This window comes from Nerophis ophidion, linkage group LG19, assembly GCF_033978795.1.
Source record: "Nerophis ophidion isolate RoL-2023_Sa linkage group LG19, RoL_Noph_v1.0, whole genome shotgun sequence".
Taxonomy (NCBI): Eukaryota; Metazoa; Chordata; class Actinopteri; order Syngnathiformes; family Syngnathidae; genus Nerophis; species Nerophis ophidion.
The window spans coordinates 27957855-27983406 of record NC_084629.1 but is presented as its reverse complement, the minus strand read 5'-3'; the positions used below and the strand labels follow the sequence as shown (position 1 = coordinate 27983406).

Here is a 25552-nt window from a genome sequence, read left to right as displayed (position 1 = left end):
ACAAATTTTTACACGGCTAAGTGCGGTGTGTATTTCTTCAATCTCCGGCTCTTAGCTTTGTATGGACTCATTGAGTGTTTAGAAACTGAGTTTGGAGACGAAGTGAGGCCAGAAAGGCCGCGCCCACACAGAAAGTGACGTGAGAAAGAACGCGCCACAGCCAGCTTCATAATAAAGCGATTTCGTAACTCTGAGCTGACCACTGGAAGTATGAAGGCGAGTCATCCAGACATGGTCGTGTTTCTCCTTCGGTCCGTACAGACGGTTATGGAAATCACACATGAATACCTTAAGAGAAAGCGATTGCAGCTATTTGGGATACAACACTTCTCAGACGCCAAGAGAACTTTCCAATGTCCAGGTCAGCTGTGATTCTACTTAGGGAAAAACTGTGTCCATTTGTCGAAGGAGAAACAACAAGAATGCGGGCTCTAGTGGATGTGATAAAAAAGGTTGCGTGTGCTTTGTATTACCTGGCTGTCAAGGGAAAACTATGGAAAACGGTGGATGCTTTTGGACTGGCAAAGCAGACTGTATCAGTTATTGTCCGCCATGTATGTCGCGGACTCAATGTCTAGGTCCATAGTATATAAAGTCACCAAAAACGAATGGAAAATGAAGGCAAAAGAGTGAGGAATGTTCTGACCAGATATCTAGATCCCTAGATTGATTGATGTAAAATGTTCTGTATCACACTGTTTACGTGGCTAATAAAGATTTGATTAATTTATGTCTCAGGTGTGATTCACTACAATGGGGCCCCACAACACACTGGATTCCAGTTAATTAAAATACCACAACACTGGATATTGTTCGGATAAGTTACATTTAGGAACTTGCACACAAAGCAACACTGGAGGTAGGGCTGCGCGATATTGCCTTTTTTTAATACTGCAATATTTTTAGGCCATATTGCGATATACGATATATTTCTCGGTGTTTTGCCTTAGCCTTGAATGAACACTTGATACATATAATCACAGCAGTGTGGTGATTCTATGTCCATCCATCCATCCATTTTCTACCGCTTATTCCCTTCCGAGGTCGCGGGGGGCGCTGGCGCCTATCTCAGCTACAATCGGGCGGAAGGCAGGGGAGACCCTGGACAAGTCGCCCCCTCATCGCAGGGCCAACACAGATAGACAGACAACATTCACACTCACATTCACACGCCACCTCATCACAGGGCCAACACAGATAGACAGACAACATTCACACTCACATTCACACACTAGGAACCATTTAGTGTTGCCAATCAACCTATCCCCAGGTGCATGTCTTTGGAGGTGGGAGGAAGCCGGAGTACCCAGAGGGAACCCACGCATTCACGGGGAGAACATGAAAACTCCACACAGAAAGATCCCGAGCCTGGATTTGAACCCAGGACTGCAGGACCTTCGTATTGTGAGGCAGATGCACTAACCCCTCTGCCACCGTGAAGCCAAGATTCTATGTGTCTACATTAAAACATTCTTCTTCATACTGCACTAATATATGCTACTTTTAAACTTTCATGCAGAGAAGGAAATCACAACTAAGTCAATTTACCAAAACTGTATTTATTAAAGTTATTAGCAGGTGACTTTTCAAATGATGCTACATATTAGCAGTAATGCTACTTTTGGTAGCAAGGCTTATGCCCCACACATGACAAATTAAAATTGTCTATTCGACATATTCCCACTTGAAGCCGAACCACCGCCAGACGATGGGCCCCGTGCTGTTTTTCTTTGGAATTAATTCTTCCTTCATTTGTTACGAGATTCGCACCTTCTTTCTCTCGCAACAACTCACTAGCATCACAGCTAATGTTAGCCATGCCGCTACCTCTCTGCTGGGCGAGGGCGTGTACGTATGTGAGGTATGACGTGTACGTATGTGACGTATGTAAGAATGTGCGCCTGCTTGTCTGTGAGAAGGAGACACAGGAAAGTGCGAGGAGGGCCAGTAGTGTAATACCCGCAGCTAAATACAACTGCGTGAGAACGTCTACTCGAATATTACGATATAGTCATTTTCTATATCGCACAGGGACAAACCAGCCATTTATAATCGTATATCGATATTTCGCCCAGCCCTAACTGGAGGTGACTATGACTTGCGGAGAGGTCTTAAACGGTGGCATTGTTGTGTGTGGACAAGGATAAGGTTAGGTGGGATTTACCCTGGATAGTTGCAGCTTGATGGCGGGTCTGTTGGTCATTCTCCGGGTTTGGTGTGTCACTGATGTCATATTAATACTTTTATTTTTCCAATATATTCGATCGACCGGTTGGGGTCCCAAAGATCCACCGGTAGATTGATGATCGGCGGGTTGGTAACCGCCGGTTTACATTAATGACGGACGACTGTAATAGGTTCTGTTTATGCAACGTTCAAAGGCGCAAAGAAGACAAGGACAGTATTGTGAGATCACGTATGAGTGTGTCATGGTGGATGACAGACCGCCGCAGTTGACAAGGGCACGTACGCAACGGTAACGGCACATTTGCCATCAACACCACTTAAACAGGTTCACGCAAAACCATCTGTTAGGCACTGACACCGCAAAGCGCACACACACACACTTTACACTGCCGGTGTCTTATGAGAAGGTGCTATACTTGTGTGAGGTTGTGGATTTACATTTTTACGACGCTCTCCATATGCTGATAGGAGCTACAGTAGGTGTCGACACCAACACCTCGCTGAGGTGATTCTCCTACACAAGCATTGTTTGGGCTTGTTCACTCACCACGAATGGAAACAGCCCTAGGAGCTCCCTATTGGTGGGATGTGTCTGGCCAGCAGGAAGTTGTTGTGTTGGAAGTAATTATTGAGGTCTCTGCATTTTGTTCAGAACAGAGTCAAACTGTGCGCTTTCTTTCACACAATGTCAGCGTGGTGTAGAATATACTTGTCGGACAACGACTGTCAGTCAAGAAAATACCCTGACAAACAGGGACTGTGACGTTGAGTTCTAAAAACATAGGCAGAACCTTTAAAGGGGACCCATGATAAATTTGTTCTTGTCTGACTTGTAGATATTGTTACAAATTTGGATGCTCGTCATCAATTCATAAGGTTCATGTTTTTTGGCGTGAGCTTGAGCGCATTTTTGGATGCATGTGCATAGGGCGTTTTCCGTTCGGGCTCCAGTACTCTGGAATGCCCTCCCGGTAACAGTTCGAGATGCTACTTCAGTAGAAGCATTTAAGTCTCACTTTAAAACGCATTTGTATACTCTAGCCTTTAAATCAGGGGTAGGGAACCGATGGCTCTAGAGCCAGATGTGGCTCTTTTGATGACTGCATCGGGCTCTCAGATAAATCTTAGCTGACAAAAATAACGTTCAAAATATAAAACATTCTCATGCAATTTAATCCATTCATCCGGTTTCTACCGCACTTTTTCAAGAAGTCGCGTTAACGGTTAGAATTATTTTATTTATTGTTGGTTAGCTTCAGAATAACAATGTTATTAAAAAGAATAAGAGACTTATTATACTCTAAAAATGTTGGTCTTACTTAAAAATGTACGCATTTACTTGTATTCAGTGTTAAAAAAATATATTTTATGGCTCCCACGGAAATACTTTTTAAAATATTTGGCTTGTAAGGCTCTCTCAGCCAAAAAGGTTCCTGACCCCTGCTTTAAATATACCTCCTTTTTAGACCAGTTTATCTGCCGCTTCTTTTCTTTTTCTCCTCGGTCCCCCCCTCCCTTGTAGAGGGGGTCCGTTTCGATGACCATGGATGAAGTACTGGCTGTCCAGAGTCGGGACCCAGGATGGACTGCCTGTGTATCGGTTGGGGACATCTCTACGATGCTGATCCGACTCCACTTGGGATGGTTTCCTGTGGACGGGACTCTCACTGCTGTCTTGGATCCGCTTTGAACTGAACTCTTGCGGCTGTGTTGGAGCCACTATGGATTGAACTTTCACAATATCATGTTAGACCCGCTCGACATCCATTGCTTTCGGTCCCCTAGAGGGCGGGGGTTGCCCACATCTGAGGTCCTCTCCAAGGTTTCTCATAGTCAGCATTGTCACTGGCGTCCCACTGGGTGTGATTTCTCCTTGCCCACTGGGTGTGAGGTTTCCTTGCCCTTACGTGGGTTCTTCCGAGGATGTCGTAGTCGTAGTGGTTTGTACAGTCCTTTGAGACATTTGTGATTTAGGACTATATAAATAAACATTGATTGATTGATTGATTATAACGGTGAGGTGCGACATCAAAACAAGCTTTTTAATGCACTCCCGGTATCGATCTGAGAGTATGAAGGTGTGTTTAAAGTTGTGACCGGGTGAATCTATATGTTGCTTATGAAAGTTATTTTCGACCATCCATCCATTTTTCTACCGCTTTTCCCTTTCGGAGTTGTGGGGGGTGCTGGAGCATCTCAGCAGCATTCGGGCGGAAGGCGGAGCACACCCTGGACAAGTCGCCACCTCATCACAGGGCCAACACAGACAACATTCACACTCACATTCACACACTAGGGCCAATTTAGTGTTGCCAATCAACCTATCCCCAGGTGCATGTCTTTGGAGGTGGGAGGAAGCCAGAGTACCCCAAGGGAACCCACGCAGTCACAGAGAAATCTCACGGAACAGTCGTTGGGGTCGGCAATTTAGCAGCTGAGCCACATCAGAGTGATCAAAGAGCCGCATGCGGCTCCGGAGCCGCAGGTTGCCGACCCCTGCCCTAGGGCAACAACGTTAATATATGTTTGATGAAACGTGATTATGTGCATGAGTGAATGTATGTATGTATATGTACTTGTATACGTACAGATTGTGTATATGAATGTTTGTACAATGAATGTATATGTACAGTATGTGTATGTTTGTACCATGAAAGTGCGTGTAGCTGGACAAACTTGGAGTATGTAGGTATGTACTGTATTTGTGTATGTATGTGGGATCGAAGGTACCTATGTATGTATGTTTGTATGTATGAATAACGGTGTGTGTTTGTGAGTATATGTGTGTTTGTATGTACAAAATATTTGACTCCCAGTGTGCGTGGGAGCCAGAGTACGGCCCCGGTTGCCCAGAGAGCCCAACCCAAACAGCCCGGGCTGCCAGGGCGCCACAGGGATTCAAGTTTTTTGTTGCAGACGATTTAAAAAAAAATATTTAAATCGATTTTTTTTGCCTTCCCCTTACCTCCTTCGCGGCACACATACCAAAACACGGCTATTTGTAACGCTAACGATAGCGCGAAGTTTGTTCCATGAAAAGAAAATTGTTGTCAGTGGTTAGGTTTTGCGGCAACAGGCGTGGAACAAATGACTGAAAGCTGCAGAGTTTATAAAAAAAATTAAAATTAAAAAAAGAAAAGCAGTGGCACAACCAATTCATTCCTGCATCAGAAACACCAAGTCTTCAGGTGAATGCGGGAAATACAACCCTTTACGAGGTGAACAAGAACTTAACAACAAACAAACTAAAAATCTGTTTATTGCGGAGGAATCATTTACACAAAGTATGCATGATCTACTTACTGAAATTATAGTCTTCTCAATGTTTAAAGGCCTACTGAAACCCACTACTACCCACCAGGCAGTCTGATAGTTTATATATCAATGATGAAATATTAACATTGCAACACATGCCAATACGGCCTTTTTAGTTTACTAAATTGCAATTTTAAATTTCCCACGAGTTTCTTGTTGAAAACGTCGCGGAATGATCACGCTTATGTTGACGCGTGCTTATCACGTAATTGGTTGTAGCGGACATGTTCTTCCAGCCCGATCCAAGCTATAAGTAGTCTGCTTTAATCGCATAATTACACAGATTTCCGGACATCTGTGTTGCTGAATCTTTTGCAATTTGTTCAATTAATAATGGAGACTACAAAAAAGAAAGATGTTGGTGGAAAGCGGTGTATTGCGGTCGGCTGTAGCAAAACAAACACAGCCGGTGTTTCTTTGTTTACATTCCCTATGACGGTGAAGCTTTAATATGCAACAGAGCGGTCAAGCGAACATGGTTCCCGACCACATGTCAACCGGCAGGTTTCGGTGAAAAAATTGTGCTAATAAGTTGGCTCTTACCGTAGACATGAGCGTAGCTCGTGTCATTCCTCCTGCAGCAGTAGAAGAGGCAGCTGCGACTCTCTTGGCTCCTCTGTGGCTTCCCTCAGAGACACTGGCGGTCGCCACACCCTTCCTACTTTCAGGTATGACTATATAATCTCACTAAAACACTGGTAACACAATAAGCAGATAAGGGAGTTTCCAGAATTATCCTACTAAATGTGTCTAATAACATCCGAATCGCTCCCACTGCCCTTGTCTTTTTTTTTTTTTTCTAGTCCTTCACCCTGACTATCCTCATCCACAAATCTATCATCCTCGCTCAAATTAATTGGGAAATTGTCGCTTTCTCGGTCTGAATCGCTCTAGCTGCTGGTGGCCATGATTGTAAACAATGTGAGGAGCTCCACAACCAGTGACGTCACGCGCACATCGTCTGCTACTTCCGGTACAGGCAAGGCTTTTTTATTAGCGACCAAAAGTTGCAAACTTTATCGTGGATGTTCTCTACTAAATCTTTTCAGCAAAAATATGGCAATATCGCAAAATTATCAAGTATGACATTTCAGTAGGCCTTTAATTTGATTGTCGCCATGGAGGTGAAGTTTATCGCCTGAGATATTGCGTCTGAGGGAAGTTAACCGCTAGCTAGGATGCTACGTAACGTTTATTCACTTGTCGCTGTCTGATGGATTGATTGATTGAAACTTTTATTAGTAGATTGCACAGTTCAGTACATATTCCGTACAATTCCGTCAAATTTGCAGACACAATATATCACAATATTACAATAGTATTAAAAACTGGCCAACTTCATATCATTTATATCGTGTAACCACAACACTATAATACCATTAATGTCCATATTTTTATCGATCTGCCCATCTTTGTTTACATACATTCAAGAGCGCCATCTTGTGGTTAGCAGTTAAAATATCCTCCTTTTTTAAGTATTCCTTGTCCGCCAGGGATGATACTTGTAAGAAACATAGTTCATGTCACCATAAAGGCGAGGATTACCGACTGAGAAATGGCGTCGGAGGGAAGTTAGCCGCTAGCTAGAACGCTACGTTGCATTAATTCGCTTGTCGCTGTCAGATTTGCAGACAAGACACATCACAATATTAAAATAGTATGAAAAACTGAATCACTGGCCAAATTTCTATCATTCATATCGTATATCTATGTCGCGCAGTCCCAATACTATTCTATTGTTACCGTCGATGCTTGTATCGATCCGCCCAACCCGGTCTTTATTCAAGAGTTCTAGCTTAGCGGTTAGAATAGCTTCTTGTGAAGAATTAGTGATTTAAACACGACTTCCTATTGTTATTTCTATTGTTATTGTTATAGTAACCTATTTTTACTATAACAATCTACAAGGTTAATATAGTTGACTTCTCATATGGAAACCCCGTTTCCATATTAGTTGGGAAATTCTGTTAGATATAAATATAAACGGAATCCAATGATTTGCAAATCCTTTTCAACTCATATTCAGTTGAATATGCTACAAAGACAACATATTTGATGTTCAAACTGATAAATGTTTTTATTTTTGCAAATAATCATTAACTTTAAAATTTGATGCCAGCAACACATGACAAAGAAGTTGGGAAAGGTGGCAATAAATACTGATAAAGTTGAGGAATGCTCATCAAACACTTATATGGAATATCCCACTGTGTGCAGGCTAATTAGGAACAGTTGGGTGCCATGATTGGGTATAAAAGCAGCTTCCATGAAATGCAAAGTAATTCACAAACAAGGATGGGGTGAGGGTCACCACTTTGTAAGCAAATTGTCAAACAGTTTTAGAAACCCATTTCTCAACGAGCTATTGCATGGTATTTAGGGATTTTACCATCTACGGTCCGTAAAATCATCAAAAATTTCAGAGAATCTGGAGAAATCACTGCACGTAAGCAATGATATTACGGACTTCTTATCCCCCAGGTGGTACTGCATCAAAAACCGACACCAGTGTGTAAAGGATATCATTATCATGGGACGGCGTGGCGCAGTGGGAGAGTGGCCGTGCGCAACCCGAGGGTCCCTGGTTCAATCCCCACCTAGTACCAACCTCGTCACGTCCGTTGTGTCCTGAGCAAGATACTTCACCCTTGCTCCTGATGGGTACTGGTTAGCGCCTTGCATGGCAGCTCCCTCCATCAGTGTGTGAATGTGTGTGTGAATGGGTAAATGTGGAAGTAGTGTCAAAGCGCTTTGAGTACCTTGAAGGTAGAAAAGCGCTATACAAGTAAAACCCATTTATTATTCATTTATTACATGGGCTCAGGAACACTTCATAAAACCACTGTCAGTAACTACAGTTTGTCGCTAATTCTGTAAGTGCAAGTTAAAACTCTAGTGTGAAACAGAGGACGTGGTGTCCTCCAGAACAAAGAGGTAAATAACCATTCGGATTGTTATAGGCACAAAGTTCAAAAGCCAGCATCTGTGATGGTATGGGTATTATACATAATATCCATACCAATACACATAATACCCACATAATATGGGTATTATGTGTATCAGTGCCCAAGGCATGGGTAACTTACACATCTGTGAAGGCACCGTTAATGCTGAATGGTCCATACAGGTTTTGGAGCAACATATGTTGTCATCCAAGCAACATTATCATGGACGCCCCTGCTTATTTCAGCAAGACAAGTGTTACAACAGCGTAACTTCGTAAAAAAAGAGTGCGGGTATTTTCTTGGCCCGCCTGCAGTCCAGACCTGTCTCCCATCGAAAATGTGTGGCACATTTTGAAGCGTAAAATACGACAGCGGAGACTGTTGAATGACTGAAGTTCTACATAAAACAAAAATGGGTAAGAATTCCACTTTCAAAGCTTCAACAATTAGTTTCCTCAGTTCCCAAACGTTTATTGAGTGTTGTTAAAAGAAAAGGTGATATAACACAGTTATGAACATGCCCTTTCCCAACTACTTTGGCACGTGTTGGAGCCATGCAATTCTAAGTTAATTGTTATTTGCAAAAAAAATTAAGTTTATGAGTTTGAACATAGAATATATTGTCTTTGTAGTGCATTCAACTGAATATGGGTTGAAAATGATTTGCAAATCATTGTATTCCGTTTATATTTACATCTAACACAATTCCCCAACTCATATGGAAACGGGGTTTGTATTTCATGTTATCATTACATATATGTATTGTTGCATTAGAACAATTGAATTGTTGATAATAGAGGTACTTATTGTTATTATTCATTATCAATAGTGCTATTTCTATTGGTATTTGTATTGCTCCATTTGTAGTGTAATAATGTTCATTGAAATTTCTGTATTATTTATTTCGCTAACTGCCTCTTTGTACATATTCTATTTGCTGATGTTCTATTGTTGTTGTTGTTATTGTTATTGTTGTGTTTGCTGTTGTTTTTGTCTCTCTGTCTAATCTCCCTTTTTTTCCCCACAATATCCTCCTCTGTCTTTCTTTTTTTTCCTCTTTCCAACCCCTATGCTCCGACTCGGCTGCACCAAATAATACTATAAATTAGAGATGTCCGATAATGGCTTTTTTTGCCAATATCCGATATTCCGATATTGTCCAACTCTTAATTACCGATCCCGATATCAACCGATACCGATATATACAGTCGTGGAATTAACACATCATTATGCCTAATTATGTTGTGATGCACCGCTGGATGCATTAAACAATGTAACAAGGTTTTTCAAAATAAATCAACTCAAGTTATGGAACAAAATGCCAACATGGCACTGCCATATTTATTATTGAAGTCACAAAGTGCATTATTTTTTTTACATGCCTCAAAACAGCAGTTTTGAATTTGGGACATGCTCTCCCTGAGAGAGCATGAGGAGGTTGAGGTGGGCGGGGTTGAGTTGGGGGGGTAAGGAGTAGCGGGGGTGTATATTGTAGTGTCCCGGAATAGTAAGTTCTGGAAGGGGTTCTGGGTATTTGTTCTGGTTTGTTTATGTTGTGTTACGGTGCAGATATTCTCCCGAAAAGTGTTTGTCATTCTTGTTTGGTGTGGGTTCACAGTGTGGCGCATATTTGTAACAGTGTTAAAGTTGTTTATACGGCCACCCTCAGTGTGACATGTATGGTTGTTGACCAATTATGACTTGCATTCACTTGTGTGTGTGAAAAGCTGTAGATATTATGTGATTGGGCTGGCACGCAAAGGCAGTGCCTTCAAGGTTTATTGGCGCTCTGTACTTCTCCCTACGTCTATGTACCACTCCGTACAGCGGCGTTTTAAAAAGTCATACATTTTACTTTTTGAAACAGATACCAATAATTTCCGATATGACATTTCACAGCATTGATCGTCCGATAATATCAGCAGTCCGATATTATCGGACATCTCTTCTATAATTCCATTTAGTAAAGTCAAATACAAATAAGGCAACAAGAGAAGTATCCCACACTTCTCATTTGTAAAGTAAATGTGTACATGTCTACATCAACAATATGATTTACCTGAGAAGAAGGATGGGACAAAAAAAAATAAAAATAGACACGGCTTCACACTGTGGAGGGGCGTTATTCGGCCGTTTGCCTGCGAGGATGCAATTTATCGCTTGTCGCAGTCAAAGTCAACTAGAATGCGTCGTTAACATGCATTACGTTAAATATCATCTGTATCGTATGTCGTATACGTCTGGGCTTTCATGCGTGAGTAAATAAAGGTGGGGTCTCAATGAGGGAGGACATTTTCCAAACTCCTGGTTGAACCCCAGAGGGAACGTGCGACTGGAAGATGAATTATCCCAGGTAGAAACGCGGCAGTCTGACGAAGCGAGCGCTCCCTTTTGTTCTGAGGTGCTTCCTTTGTGCTGCGCTTTGATAGCATCTCCACGCGGCGCTTGAGGCCCCGCCACACAAAGGAATATGAGACGTGGACTCGTCATTATTTAGGTGCGTCATCCAATGTGTGAGTCAGTCTTCGGTCTCGGGGAAAGTGAGGCTGGTTAAAACGTTTCTCACCAACAGGTTTAGCGGCGTGGAAATAAAGATTTTTTGGACAAAATTTAAATGCAAGAGCATCTAACAGGACGAATGGGCAGGAAGAAGCAGGTGGACAAAGCCGTAATGGCAGGAGAGCTGCCTTTCGGAGGAGGAGGAGGAGGAGGAGGAGTAGGAGGATGAAGGAGCGAGCGTCTCACAAGGCTGCCATTACCGGACTAAAAAGGCCTTGTGGAGTGGGCGGCTGATCACAACCTCCATTAGCACGCCAGCAGATGAAGAAGAAAGGAGCAGCAGGAGGAGCACGCCAATCTCAACTCAATGAGAGACACTTTGAAGGGCGCCCATCTCATTCACGGGCGATGGCGAACGCATCAACGCCATGAAAAGAGGCGACATGGTTTTATATACATGGAATAATGATTATTATTATTATTTGAGAGAGTTGATTAGAATCAAAACAGATTTGACACTCTGCAAGTGTTTTTAGAGCTCTATGAAAAAGATGCTGCATTCAAGGCTGCTGGGAAATAGGAAATACTCCATTCAGAGCTTGCAAGGTCGCGTTGAAAATGGGGGGAAAAAATGGCTGACGACCTGCTTTTATGTACAGATTGTAGTGTTGTCCCGATACCAATTGTTTGGTACCGGTACTGGTACTAAACTTATTTTGATACTTTTCGGTACTTTTGTAAATAAAGGGGACCACAAAAAATTGCGTTATTGGCTTTATTTTAAAGGGGAACATCATCACCAGACCTATGTAAGCGTCAATATATACCTTGATGTTGCAGAAAAAAGACCATATATTTTTTTAACCGATTTCCGAACTCTAAATGGGTGAATTTTGGCAAATTAAACGCCTTTCTGTTTATCGCTCTTTTTGCGATGACGTCAGAACGTGACGTCTCCAAGGTAATACAGCCGCCATTGTCATTTTCAACTCATTACAAACACCGGGTCTCAGCTCTGTTATTATCCGTTCTTCCGACTATTTTTGGGAACTTTGGAGACATCATGCCTCGTCGGTGTGTTGTCGGAGGGTGTAACAAACCTAACAGGGAGGGATTCAAGTTGCACCACTGGCCCGAAGATGCGAAAATGTCTGCCGCCAGACCCCCATTGAAGGTGCCAGAGTGTCTCCACATTTTACCGGCGATGACAGACATGGCACAGAGATCTATGGATAACCTGCAGATGCTTTTGCAACAATAAAGTCAACGAAATCACAAAGGTGAGTTTTGTTGATGTTGACTTATGTGCTAATCAGACATATTTGGTTGCGGCGTGACTGCCAGCTAATCGATGCTAACATGCTACGCTAAATGACTCTAACATGCTATCTACCAGCGGTGCTAAGGCAGACATGGCACAGAGATGTATGGATAACCTGCAGATACATTTGCAACTATAAAGTCAACGAAATCACAAAGGTGAGTTTTGTTGATGTTGACTGCCAGCTAATCGATGCTAACATGCTACGCTAATCGATGCTAACATGCTATTTACCGGCGGTGCTAAAGCAGACATGGCACAGAGATGTATGGATAACCTGCAGATGCATTTGCAACTATATTACGTTTCCTTCCACCCACATTTAATGCGAAAAAAACACTTACCAATCGAAGGATTTAAGTTGCTCCAGTGTTACGAGATGCGAAAGTCCTGATCGTTTGGTCCGCACATTTTACCGGCGATGCTAACGCAGCTATTCGGCCATGCTATGGCTATGAATAGCGTCAATAGCTATTCGCTCAATAGCTTCAGTTTCTTCTTCAATACTGTCATACTCCAACCATCCGTTTCAATACATGCGTAATCTGTTGAATCGCTTAAACCGCTGAAATCCGAGTCTTAATCCGAGCTAATGTCGCTATATCTTGCTGTGGTATTCGCCATTGTTTGTTTACATTGGCAGCACTGTATGACGTCACAGGGAAATGGATAGTCGCAACGCAAATAGCGAAAATCAAGCACTTTAAAGCTTTTTTTAGGGATATTCGGGGACCAGTAAAATTTAGAAAAAAACTTCAAAAAATACAACAAGCCACTGGGAACTGATTTTTATTGTATTTAACCCTTTTGAAATTGTGATAATGTTCCCCTTTAACAAAAATCTTGGGGTACATTAAACATATGTTTCTTATTTCAAGTGTTTCCTTAAATAAAATAGTGAACACAAAAGACAACTTGTCTACTATTAGCAAGTAAACAAACAAAGGCTCCTAATTAGTCTATGCAGGACAACATATTGTGTCATTTATCATTCTATTATTTTGTCAACATTATTAAGGACTCGTGTTGGAAAATGAATTATTAATCTACTTGTTCATTTACTGTTATTATCTGCTTACTTTCTCTTTTAACATGTTCACTTCTGTTAAAATGTAAAAAGCACTTATTCTTTTCTTGTTTGATAATTTACATAGTTTTGGATGATACCACAAATTTGGGTATCAATCCGATACCAAGTAGTTACAGGATCATACATTGGTCATATTCAAAGTCCTCATGTGTCCAGGGACATATTTCCTGAGTTTATAAACATAATGTATTTTTTTTTTAATAAAAGAAGATGTGATGACAAAAAATATTGATGTAACCATAGTAGTATCGACTAGATACACTACCGTACTTGGTATCATTACAGTGGATTTTGGGTGTCGATACACCAATGACGTTTGTTTACATTTTGTAGTGAAGCTTGTTTAGCTATTCCTCGTCCTGCAGTGATAATGATACTTGTAAGAAACGTACTTTATTTGTCGCCATGGAGGCGAGGATTACTGATCTAGAAGTAGCTAAAACACTGCCAACGGACGATGGAGATTAGCCGCTAACTAGCTAGCCATGTCTTAAAGAACCTCTTCCTGAGGGTGTTTCAGTGTTAAAACTTCACCTTAATCGTTAGTTTTTAAGACAAAATGTGTCCGTTCTCCCTTTTCTGTCAACACAATGTGTCTGCTTGTAAGTACTCCGTGATTGTGCGCTGCCAAACAGGCTCCTCTGCTCGTAAACCAGCAATGAAATGACACAACGTGACGATGACCTAAGCGCATGGGGGCTATGCGGGACCGGTATTTTTCAGAGGCGTTATAGTACCGAATATAATTCATTAGTATCGCGGTACTATACTAATACCGGTATACCGTACAAATCTAACAGATTGTTTATTGTATTTGTGGCACAGTCACATGGCCACATCACACTTTGTAGATTGCAGGGTCACTACATAGCAGATTTGTTTTATTTGTTGTTCAGTTGTTGTTTTTTTTTAGCAAATTCTACGCATTTTTGGCCTAAACCACTAATGCATAAAAATGGCAAAGTTGACCTAAAATATCAATACTACAGCAGTATTGGCAACTAGATAAGAGCCCAACCATTTAGAACACATGGCAAACAGAAGGCCCGGGAGGCCAAATCTGGCCCGCCACATTTTTTTTAAGTGGCCCGCAAAAGCCTGGAAATAAAATGTTAATAAAGGGCTTAATGTTCTCTTACTAATTATATTTGTTTTTTCCCTTATAACAATTTAAAAAATATGTAATGCATGCAATTGCGAATCTTTTAAAATTAAATATTATCAAAATAAAAATAGTATACTATGTATTCCAAAAATATTTTTTGTTAAAATAAAGATAAATACTGTACTGTACAATGATTTCAAAACAAATGATCAATACAATTGTAGACTGTAAAATTAACAGTAGATTTCACGGTTAAACTCAGCCGACTTGAGTTTTTTTCACCGTAAAATCATCTTCGGTGCTCTTTTTTTCCATACACTAAGACATTAAAGAACAAACAAAAAAACATCATTAAAACAACAAGATTGTACCGTTAAATGAAAACTGGTAGCTCTGTTGCTTGATTTTTACTGATGAAAACAGTGATATTGTTTCTCCATTCAATTTCATTTATTCCATTTGTTTATATGCTGTAAAAGAAGACTATTTTTACTGTAAAATTGACTGAGATGCCCGTTTTTAAAGTAAAACTATAATATTTTTTTTGCAGCTTATGTAAAAAAAACATATTGTTAATGTATTATATATATACATGTATAAATGAAAACCAGTTTGACACCCCTGATTTAGAGTGTACTGTTCAGTATCTTGGCTACTGATTGGCTCAGCATCCATTCCTGCCTTTACAAGTGTAGAAGTGTTTATATGGGTGTTATTCGATATTTAGAAGACTCTCAAAATGTTGAAAAATATTTACTGTTTAGAACGTTTTCATGCATTAGCTCGAAAAATATTTGATGTGGAATTAATAATTTTTTTTTCAATTAATGTATTACAGTCAGGTCCAGAACAAATTATCAGCAATAAAAGTACTTTACATTTTACTTATTTTTTATTTCACCCTTTGGTATTTTTAGTTCATTAAGTATAATAAATAAAATAAAATAAAATCAAATCAATAAAATCCCCTAAAGAGCAGAGAAACCTGCGAAACAGGCTTGTAGGGATGAAACAGACTTAGTGTGTTTTTGCTGACCTAACGTATATATATATATATATATATATATATATATATATATATATATATATATATATATATATATATATATATATATATATATATACACACACACACACACACACACACACACACACACACACACACACACACACACACACACACACAAAGCCCAGTCCCAGGCCCAATTTTTTTAACTCAATGCGGCCCCTAAGTCAAAAAGTGTGGGGACCCCTGGTTTATACCGTAATTAATTTCATTTTAGCAAAAAAATAAACGCTTCACAAATTAGCTACAACTTTTTTGGGGGAAAATATAATGTAGTTTGCTATAATTTATATAGTATTATTTTACAAGGTGTGTAGAATAAAAATGACTTTATAAGTATTGTACTGAATCGATTTCATGTCAGATTTATTGATTTACAAAATAAATAGATACTGTATATCAGGGGTAGGGAACCGATGGCTCTAGAGCCAGATGTGGCTCTTTTGATGACTGCATCTGGCTCTCAGATAAATCTTAGCTGACATTGCTTAACACGATAAGTAATGAATAATTCCGCTGGTAAATACAGTGTCAAAATTATGTTCAAAATATAAAACAACATCACGCATTTTAATCCATCAATCCGTTTTCTACTGCACCTGTTCAAGAAGTCGCATTAACGGTAAGAAGTATTTGATTTATTATTGGTTAGCTTCAGAATAACATTGTTATTAAAAAGAATAAGAGACTTATTATACTCTAAAAATGTTGGTATTACTTAAAAATACACACATTTAGCTCTATTCAGTGTTAGAAAATATTATATGGCTCTCATGGAAATACATTTTAAAATATTTGGTTTCATGGCTCTCTCAGCCAAAAAGGTTCCCGACCCCAGCTGTATATAGATGAATAGATAAATAAATAAATAGTGATTCACAGTTAAATTAAATTAATTTAGTTGGCTTTATACTGTAATTCATTTCATTTGGGCAAAAAATATAAAGAAACACTTCACAAATACAACTATTTCTTGTAAAATATAAAGTAGTGTGCTATAAACTAAATAGTATAATGCTATAAAGTACATAAAATTAAATATCACTTTATTATTTAAAGTAAGTATTGCATTGAATTGACTTAATGCCAGACTTATTGATGTATTTACGAAATTAATTCCATAAATAAATAGTAGCTCACAGTTAAATCAATTCAATTAATTTACTTGGCTTTATTCTGTAATAATTCAATTTGGGCAAACATTAAATAAACGCTTGACTTATTAATTAAGCTGTTTGTTGTAAAATATAACATCGAATGTGTCAACCTGAAGCACTTTTTAAGAACATATGTCAACTGTTTGAAGGTATGATTCCAACCAATTGGTATACTGTATATAGAAAAGAGACAATATGTGTTTGACTCACGGATGTGTAGAGATGACCCTCCCCATTCATGGCGATGTACAAGCCCGTCTTCACAGACTGAATGGCGACGACGCGGAGGCCCACGGGAATAAGGTTGAACAAAGCTGAAAGATAACAACGTTGTCGTCAAACAACCCGGCAGCGAAAACACACGTGGCAGGAAAACGGTGAATCAAGCGCATGCAGCCCGTCAACCTCCTGTAAAAGCGGTAATGAAAAGGTTGATGGTGGGTCTGGGCCCATCAGGGCCGCATGGTGGATTTTAATAGGCCTGTAGTTTGCTATAACAGACTGCATGCACTGAATGGTAATGGACTCCACTTGCAGCAGAAACCTTCCTGGCCTGGGACATAAAATGTATTTTCGAAAGGCCACAGGAAATTGGTGTTAGCTTCGGTGTCCCAGGGAGACTGTGAGTCTGGTTGTTAGGTGGTTTATGGACCATAGAAATCGTAACACGGACTTATTTTGACACTTGTTTGACAGTTGGGATTAAAATGTTACATGTTAAGAATGTGCTTGTACAGTTCGTTGAAAAGACTCATGATGACCATTAGGACTGGGCGATATATCGATATACTCACAGGTTTGTCTCTGTGCGATATAGAAAATGACCATATCGTGATATTCGAGTATTTGTTCTCACGCAGTTGCTTTTAGCTGTGGGCATTACACTGCAGGCTCTTCCCATGAGGTAGCAGCATGGTTAACATTAGCTGTGATGCTGGGGGGGTGGTGCGAGTGGTAATACGAGAGAAAGAAGGTGCCAATCTGGTAACAAATGAAGGAATAGTTAATTCTTAATCAAAACAGCACGGGGTCCATCGTCTGGCGGTGATTTGGATTTAAATGGGAATATGTCGAAAAAGTATGCGGCAAAAGCGTTGTTACAAAAAATAACCTACTGCTAATTTGTAGCATCATTTGAAAAGTCTTCCGCTAGAGAATGAAGAGTGCTTGAAACTGCATGTCAACATCTCCGTTCGTAGCCACACCCACAGAATGCCGAAGCAACCATTTCCAGATCGTATGAAAATAACCAACAACAGAATTTAATAACGTCCGTAGAAACCTACCACATAGCACAGGACATACACTATTTGATTTCCTGTTACGCAGCTCATTTTTGTTTGACAGTTATTGAAATATCTTGTGACATTATGCACAAAAGTGCACTTTACTTGTTTTAAACTATTCTAGTTGCGTTCTGTACAAATGGTGCACTTTAATTTAGTGTTGTTTTGATATGTCATCTCAGTGACATCATGTTTATAAAATGTCTCTGACAATCTTGCACTTTCTGTTTTGAAATGACATGAATGTTTGTGCCACTGCTTAGTAACCGTTTAATAAATACAGTTTTGGTAAATTGACTTAATTGTGGTTTCCCTCTCTGCATGAAAGTTTAAAATGAGCATATACAGTGGGGCAAAAAAGTATTTAGTCAGCCACCGATTGTGCAAGTTCTCTCACTTAAAATGATGAGAGAAGTCTGTAATTTTCATCATAGGTACACTTCAACTGTGAGAGACAGAATGTGAAAAAAAATCCAGGAATTCACATTTAGGAATTTTAAAAAATGTATTTGTAAAGTATGGTGGAAAATAAGTATTTGGTCAACCATTCAAAGCTCTCACTGATGGAAGGAGGTTTTGGCTCAAAATCTCACGATACATGGCTCCATTAATTTTTTCCTTAACACGGATCAATCGTCCTGTCCCCTTAGCAGAAAAAACAGCCCCAAAGCATGATGTTTCCACCCCCATGCTTCACAGTAGGTATGGTGTTCTTGGGATGCAACTCAGTATTCTTCTTCCTCCAAACACGACGAGTTGAGTTTATACCAAAATGGATACATGGATGATACATCAGAGAATTGGGAGAATGTCATGTGGTCAGACGAAGCCAAAAAATAACTTTTTGGCATTGATGGTTGCCTCTGCATTTTGTTGGTGTGGCACCGAATGGAGATGTTGACATGCGGGGAATAGCGCTCAATGAAGACATGAAACCAACAAAATAGGAAAAGCCAGTAATATAAGAGCGCAACACATTACACACAGGAAAACACAAAAAAACTCCAAATGAGTCAGGGTGTGACGTGACAGGTCGTGACAGTACTTTGAGACAAGAGCTATAGTGATGGTTATGGTTCAAGGTCCATCCATCCATCCATTTATTTTCTGCCGCTTGTCCCTTTTGGGGTCAAGGGGGGTGCTGGAGCCTTTCTCAGCTGCATTCGGGTGGAAGGCGGCGTACACCCTGGACAAGTCGCCACTTCATCGCAGGGCCTGGTTTAAGGTCAAATCCTACAATTACCAGAGCGACTTTTTATCGTCAACATCGACTACTGGAGTTTAATTTTGTAATGTTTTCTGCCGGTGGTGTGCCACCGCATTTTTTCAATAATAAAAAAAAAAGAGCCTCGGCTCCAAAAAGGTTGAAAAACACTGATCTAAAGATCCCAAAAACTCTTTTTAAAACCAGTGGAGACCTGGCATTCCAGGCTGCAGCTCCCAGACTCTCGAACAATTTGCACCAGCCCCTCTGTGATCAAGACTGTGTTGAAACTATTAAGAATCATTTGAAAACGTATCTTTTTAGTAAAGCCTTTAGTTAAAGCACCTTTTACTATCAATTTTAATCCACTATGTATCCTTTTTATAATGTTGCTCCTGTGGTTTTAATTGAATTGTTGTTTTACTTCACCTATGTTTTGCACAGCGCTTTGTGATTTTATCTGTGAAAAGCGCTTTAAAAATAAAATTTACTTACTTAGATTATTGGAAGGGAAATATTTAAGTTAATTTATTAGTTTGTTAATTAATTTAGTTTTTTACATTCACAATAAAAACCCTTTGATTCATGTCTGCAAATTTACACCGCAGACTATACACTATTTATAATTATTATTATATGTATAATTATTAGGGGTGTCCCGATACTACATCTTCACTTCAGAATTGATACCGATATTAGAGCCGATACCATATAGCTCTGATACAATACCAGCAAGAATCATGCATACTTGTACAAACCCCATTTCCATATGAGTTGGGAAATTGTGTTAGATGTAAATATAAACGGAATACAATGATTTGCAAATCGTTTTCAACCCATATTCAGTTGAATATGCTACAAAGACAACATATCTGATGTTCAAACTGATAAACATTTTCCTTTTTTGTAAATAATCATTAACTTTAGAATTTGATGCCAGCAACACGTGACAAAGAAATTGGGAAAGGTGACAATAAATACTGATAAAGTTGAGGTATGCTCATCAAACACTTATATGGAACATTCCGCAGGTGTGCAGGCTAATTGGGAACAGGTGGGTGCCCTGATTGGGTACAAAAGCAGCTTCCACAAACAAGGATGGGGTGAGGGTCACCACTTTGTAAGCAAATGGTCGAACAGTTTTAGAACAACATTTCTCAACGAGCTATTGCAAGTAATTTAGGGATCTTACCATCTACGGTACGTAAAATCATCAAAAGGTTCAGAGAATCTGGAGAAATCACTGCACGTAAGCGATGATATTAAGGACTTTTGATCACTCAGGCGGTACTGCATCAAAAACCAACATCAGTGTGTAAAGGATATCACTACATGGGCTCAGGAACCCTTCATAAAACCACTGTCAGTAACTACAGTTGGTCGCTACATCTGTAAATGCAAGTTAAAACTCTACTATGCAAAGCCAAACCCATTTATCAACAATATCCTGAAACGCCGCCGGCTTGGCTGGGCCTGAGCTCACTTAAGATGGACTGATGCAAAGTGGAAAGGTGTTCTGTGGTCTGACGAGTCCACATTTCAAATTATATTCGGAAACAGAGGACGTGGTGTCCTCCAGAACAAAGAGGAAAATAACCATTCGGATTGTTATAGGCTCAAAATTCAAAAGCCAGCATCTGTGATGGTATGGGGGTGTATTAGTGCCCAAGGCATGGGTAAGTTACACATCCGTGAAGGCACCATTAAGGCTGAAAGGTCCATACAGGTTTTGGAGCAACATATGTTGTCGTCCAAGCAACGTTATCATGGACGCCCCTGCTTATTTCAGCAAGACAAGTGTTACAACAGCGTGGCTTTGTAAAAAAAGAGTGCGGGTACTTTATTGGCCCGCCTGCTGTCCAGACCTGTCTCCCATCGAAAATTTGTGGCGCATTATGAAGCGTAAAATACGACAACTGAGACCACGGACTGTTAAACGACTGAAGCTCTACATAAAACAAGAATGGTAAAGAATTCCACTTTCAAAGCTTCAACAATTAGTTTCCTCAGTTCCCAAACGTTTACTGAGTGTTGTTAAAAGAAAAGGTGATGTAACACAGTGGTGAACATGCCCTTTCCCAACTACTTTGGCACGTGTTGCAGCCATGAAATTCTAAGTTAATTATTATTTGCAAAAAAAAAAATTAAGTTTATGAGTTTGAACATCAAATATCTTGTCTTTGTAGTACATTCAATTGAATATGGGTTGAAAAGGATTTGCAAATCATTGTATTCCGTTTATATTTACATCCAACACAATTTCCCAACTCATATGGAAACGGGGTTTGTACTATTTCATAGCGTGGGTTGTTAGAAAAGACTTGATCAAGTGAAATTACTAAAAGAGAGAACAATGGCAGGTATGAAAAACACTAACCTATAAATTATTAATCGTCTGGAATATATTTATACTGTTAAAGTGCTACTGCTATAAAGTATCAGTATATGGCTGATACTACAGTGATTAGATCGATATACTCTTAGAGTGGGTGGTAGTAGGTTTTTTGCAACACCTACTGGCCACAATAACTAAATAAATTAACCTCATAATGTGGTAAGTTGGATGATGCGGACACATTTGTCACTGGACACTTACCATTAAGCTTCTACCTTGGGAATTGTGTGTGTAAGTAATATGCAACTTTAATTTCTTGATACTGGTTTATATTGCAAATGTGCAGTTTTAGACTGCAGTATTGTTCACTTAAAGACATTATTATTTATGTCGACTTTGTGTGCTATTGGTATTGTTAGTGCTATTGCTATATACATTACACCTAGTCAGTGGTCTAGTGGTTAGAGTGTCCGTTCTGAGATGGGTAGTTTGTGAGTTCAAACACCGGCCCAGTCATACCAAAGACTATAAAAATGGGACCCATTACCTTCCTGCTTGGCACTCAGCATCAAAGGTTGGAATTGGGGGTTAAATCACCAAAAATAATTACCGGGCGCGGCACCGCTGCTGCCCACTGCTCCCCTCACCTCCCAGGGGGTGTACAAGGGGATGGGTCAAATGCAGAAGACAAATTTCACCACACCTAGTGTGTGTGTGTGTGATAATCATTGGTACTTTAACTTTGACTTAACTTGACTTTAACTTTAACTATTGAGCGCTTTGCTGTTGTGTAGCTGTTAGCTCCTAGTAGCCTATAGTCTACCATGATTAACTTTGTAAAACACAAGAAAAAAACAACAACCTTGTGTGCATATTGGAGGACATTTAGATGTTAACTGGCAGATTTGCACCAGTAAACACGTGATATTGTTTATCCATCCATCCATCCATTTTCTACCGCTTATTCCCTTTGGGGCCGCGGGGGGCGCTGATGCCCATCTTAGCTACAATCGGGCGAAAGGCGGTGTACACCCTGGACAAGTCGCCACCTCATCGCATGGGCAACACAGGTAGACAGACAACATTCACACTCACATTCACACACTAGGGACCATTTAGTGTTGCCAATCAACCTATCCCCAGGTGCATGTCTTTGGAAGTGGGAGGAAGCCAGAGTACCCGGAGGGAACCCACGCAGCCACAGGGAGAACATGCAAACTCCACACAGAAAGATCCCGAGCCTGGGATTGAACCTAAGACTGCAGGACCTTCGTATTGTGAGGCAGACGCACTAACCCCTCTGCAATCGTGAAGCCCTATTTTATAAATAGCTGTGATGAAAATGTCAATGAGGGATTTTTAATCACTGCTAAATTGGAATTGTTTGAGAATATTAATACTATTATTAATTTTTGTTTAAATACTTTTGAATTGTTTTGTGTCATGTTTGTGTGTCCTCTCAATTACTCTGTTGATTGCTATTCTGAATGTTGGGCTTGGAATTGGAATTGTATTATTATTGTGTATTATTTTGTTTGATTGATTCATTAAAAAAATTAAGAAAATAAAATAAAATCAAAATGTAATATATTAAATATCAAAGTGCAATACAAAAACAATAATAATTATACAAAATTCAAATTATTTGCCCAACATTTCATTTGCAATTTCTTTTTGGACATTTTAATGAAATTAACATACTGTATTTCTTTGAATTGCCGCCGGGGCGTTAATTAATTTAAAACTTCTTCTCACTCCTGCGCTTACCAAAGGCATGTGGTAAAAGTAAGCATGCGCTAATTATTTTAAAACCTCTTCTCACTCCGGCACTTACCAAAGGCATGCAGTAAAAATTTGAGTGTGATGTAAGCTTGGACCTTAAATCCTACTGAATAGCTCTTAATCTTCTTCCCTTTATGCGATTTCAAATTACCGGTATTGAAACCAGTCTCCTCCATTTTGAAAATGATGACAGGGGAAGTGTCACGAGTTTGACCAGGCGGTAACACTAAGCATGCGGTACTTATTTTGCGTAGCGAGTTTGACCCGGCAGTAATTCAAGGCAGGCGCATACTATATGCCCTGCGGCAATTCAAGGAAATACGGTATGTGGATAAAAAAATTTTTTATAATTTCAAAATATCATTAATTATTTATCTTCTACTTTTTATTTAATACGTATGATTTTTATAAAGCGAAAAGCACTTGAAAACTCAAACATAGAAATAAATCTTCTCATGTGGCCCACCGGGTGTTGCACCTCGTGTATGTGAAGTGACATGCGTCACATCTCCTCAAGCTGTCAGGCTAATCATGTTAATGGGAAGTGTCGCAACGGAGCAGCTAGCCCAAAGCTGTGTTACATCCAGGTTATTAATACCCACGCCACACACCCCCCACCCGCTTCATCCACCTACTCCTGCTTCCTGGATGACTGCGAGGTTTGGAAGTTTCACCACTTGTTAGCATAAATCAACGCTGCGCAAAAGTTTAGCTAATTCGCAGCTTAAAGGGATCGTTATTAATGCTAATGAGGGTAAATAAATCACAATTCCCCCCAGACTTGATTTAAATTCAAAGCGTGTGCGCCTATGAGGAATATATTCACCTTTCCTTTGAGAAAAAAAAAGAATGAAAAAAAAAAAAAATCCGATTTTTATTATGCGGCCTCTGAATAATAGCTGATAATGAATGACTGTCTGTACTTTGAGAGCAGTGCCACAGGAAATTAATTATTTAAAATGTCTTACCGTCATTAGCACCCTGCTGTTTGACATTCCAAACTGCAAGATATTATGCTCCTATTTTAAGACAGAGCAAAAACTTCAAATTTAATTTTTGGTCTATGGGGCACAAATGATTTTGCCCTTCATGAATTCTGCCTAGCAACAAGTGGCCAATTTGTAAACAGGTCCTGGTCATGAGCTGTCAGCTCTCTATTATATTATATCCAAGATGGCGGCGCCCGGACGGGCTGCGTCCTCGCGGAGCTCCTGCTAAAGATGAAACATTTGGCAGAAATACCGGACAATTCCACAGACTTTATGGCTGGCTCACACCTTATAAAACGCATGCATGCCAGACACTTCTGGATGTGGACATATCGGGCCGTTTTGGACTGATAGACGCGTGCGTGCTAAACATGCTAACTAGCATGGGAATACGTCGGCGGCTACATCCAGCGGCCTGTGAAGCAGGGGAGTCTAGTGGCAGCGGGGGCCGTCTACGGAGCAGACGCCAGCGGTGTGATCGGAAACGCGGATGTCGAGCGGGGCTAAAAACAAAGCAGAAGGCTAATCCCCACAGAACACCACTTCCCTCCATCCTGCAGCCAGATTGAAATGGAAAATGCGAGACTGCAGGTCTGGGTAAGGAGTCAGTTAAATTAGAACACGTTTTTTCTGCTTTGAGTGTTTCAGAGTTGGACATGTGTCTTACTGAGGTGGCTAACTATGATGCGTGCAGTTTATCAAAGCAACAAACAAACAATCGGAAAATCCCCGTTACTGAGGTGGCTAACTATGATGCGTGCAGTTTATCAAAGCAACAAACAAACAATCGGAAAATTCCTGTCGTATCAATTCCTAGATATGGTCGTAACTATACTAAATGCACTGGGCATAATAAACACAACATTATTAATATTGCTACAACGGATAATTTGATCAAAAACTCCCTAAAACAGCCGACTACCTATAATATAGGTTTTTTAAACATAAGATCATTGTCTCCCAAAAGGTTATTAGTTAATGATATTATCAGAGACAACAATCTAAACGTCATCGGTCTCAGCGAAACCTGGCTTAAACCAAACGACTTTTTTGCGCTAAATGAGGCATGTCCTCCTAACTTTACACATGCGCATATTGCCCGTCCGCTTAAAAGGGGTGGGGGGGTCGCACTAATATACAACGAAAACTTTAACCTTAGTCCTAACATAAATAATAAATATAAATCGTTTGAGGTGCTTACTATGAAGTCTGTCACACCGCTGCCTCTACACCTGGCTGTTATCTACCGCCCCCCAGGGCCCTATTCGGAC

General features: G+C 40.0%; 1 protein-coding gene across 3 annotated transcripts in view; it reads right to left on the bottom strand.

The window, feature by feature from the left end:
- fgf14 (fibroblast growth factor 14) overlaps positions 1–25552 on the bottom strand; it is a 276918-nt gene that overhangs the window by 36432 nt on the left and 214934 nt on the right. For all 3 annotated transcript variants that reach the window (XM_061879742.1, XM_061879744.1, XM_061879743.1), the window contains exon 3: positions 16896–16999. In XM_061879742.1, the coding sequence (XP_061735726.1) occupies positions 16896–16999 (104 nt within the window). The remainder of the gene's footprint in view (positions 1–16895; positions 17000–25552) is intronic.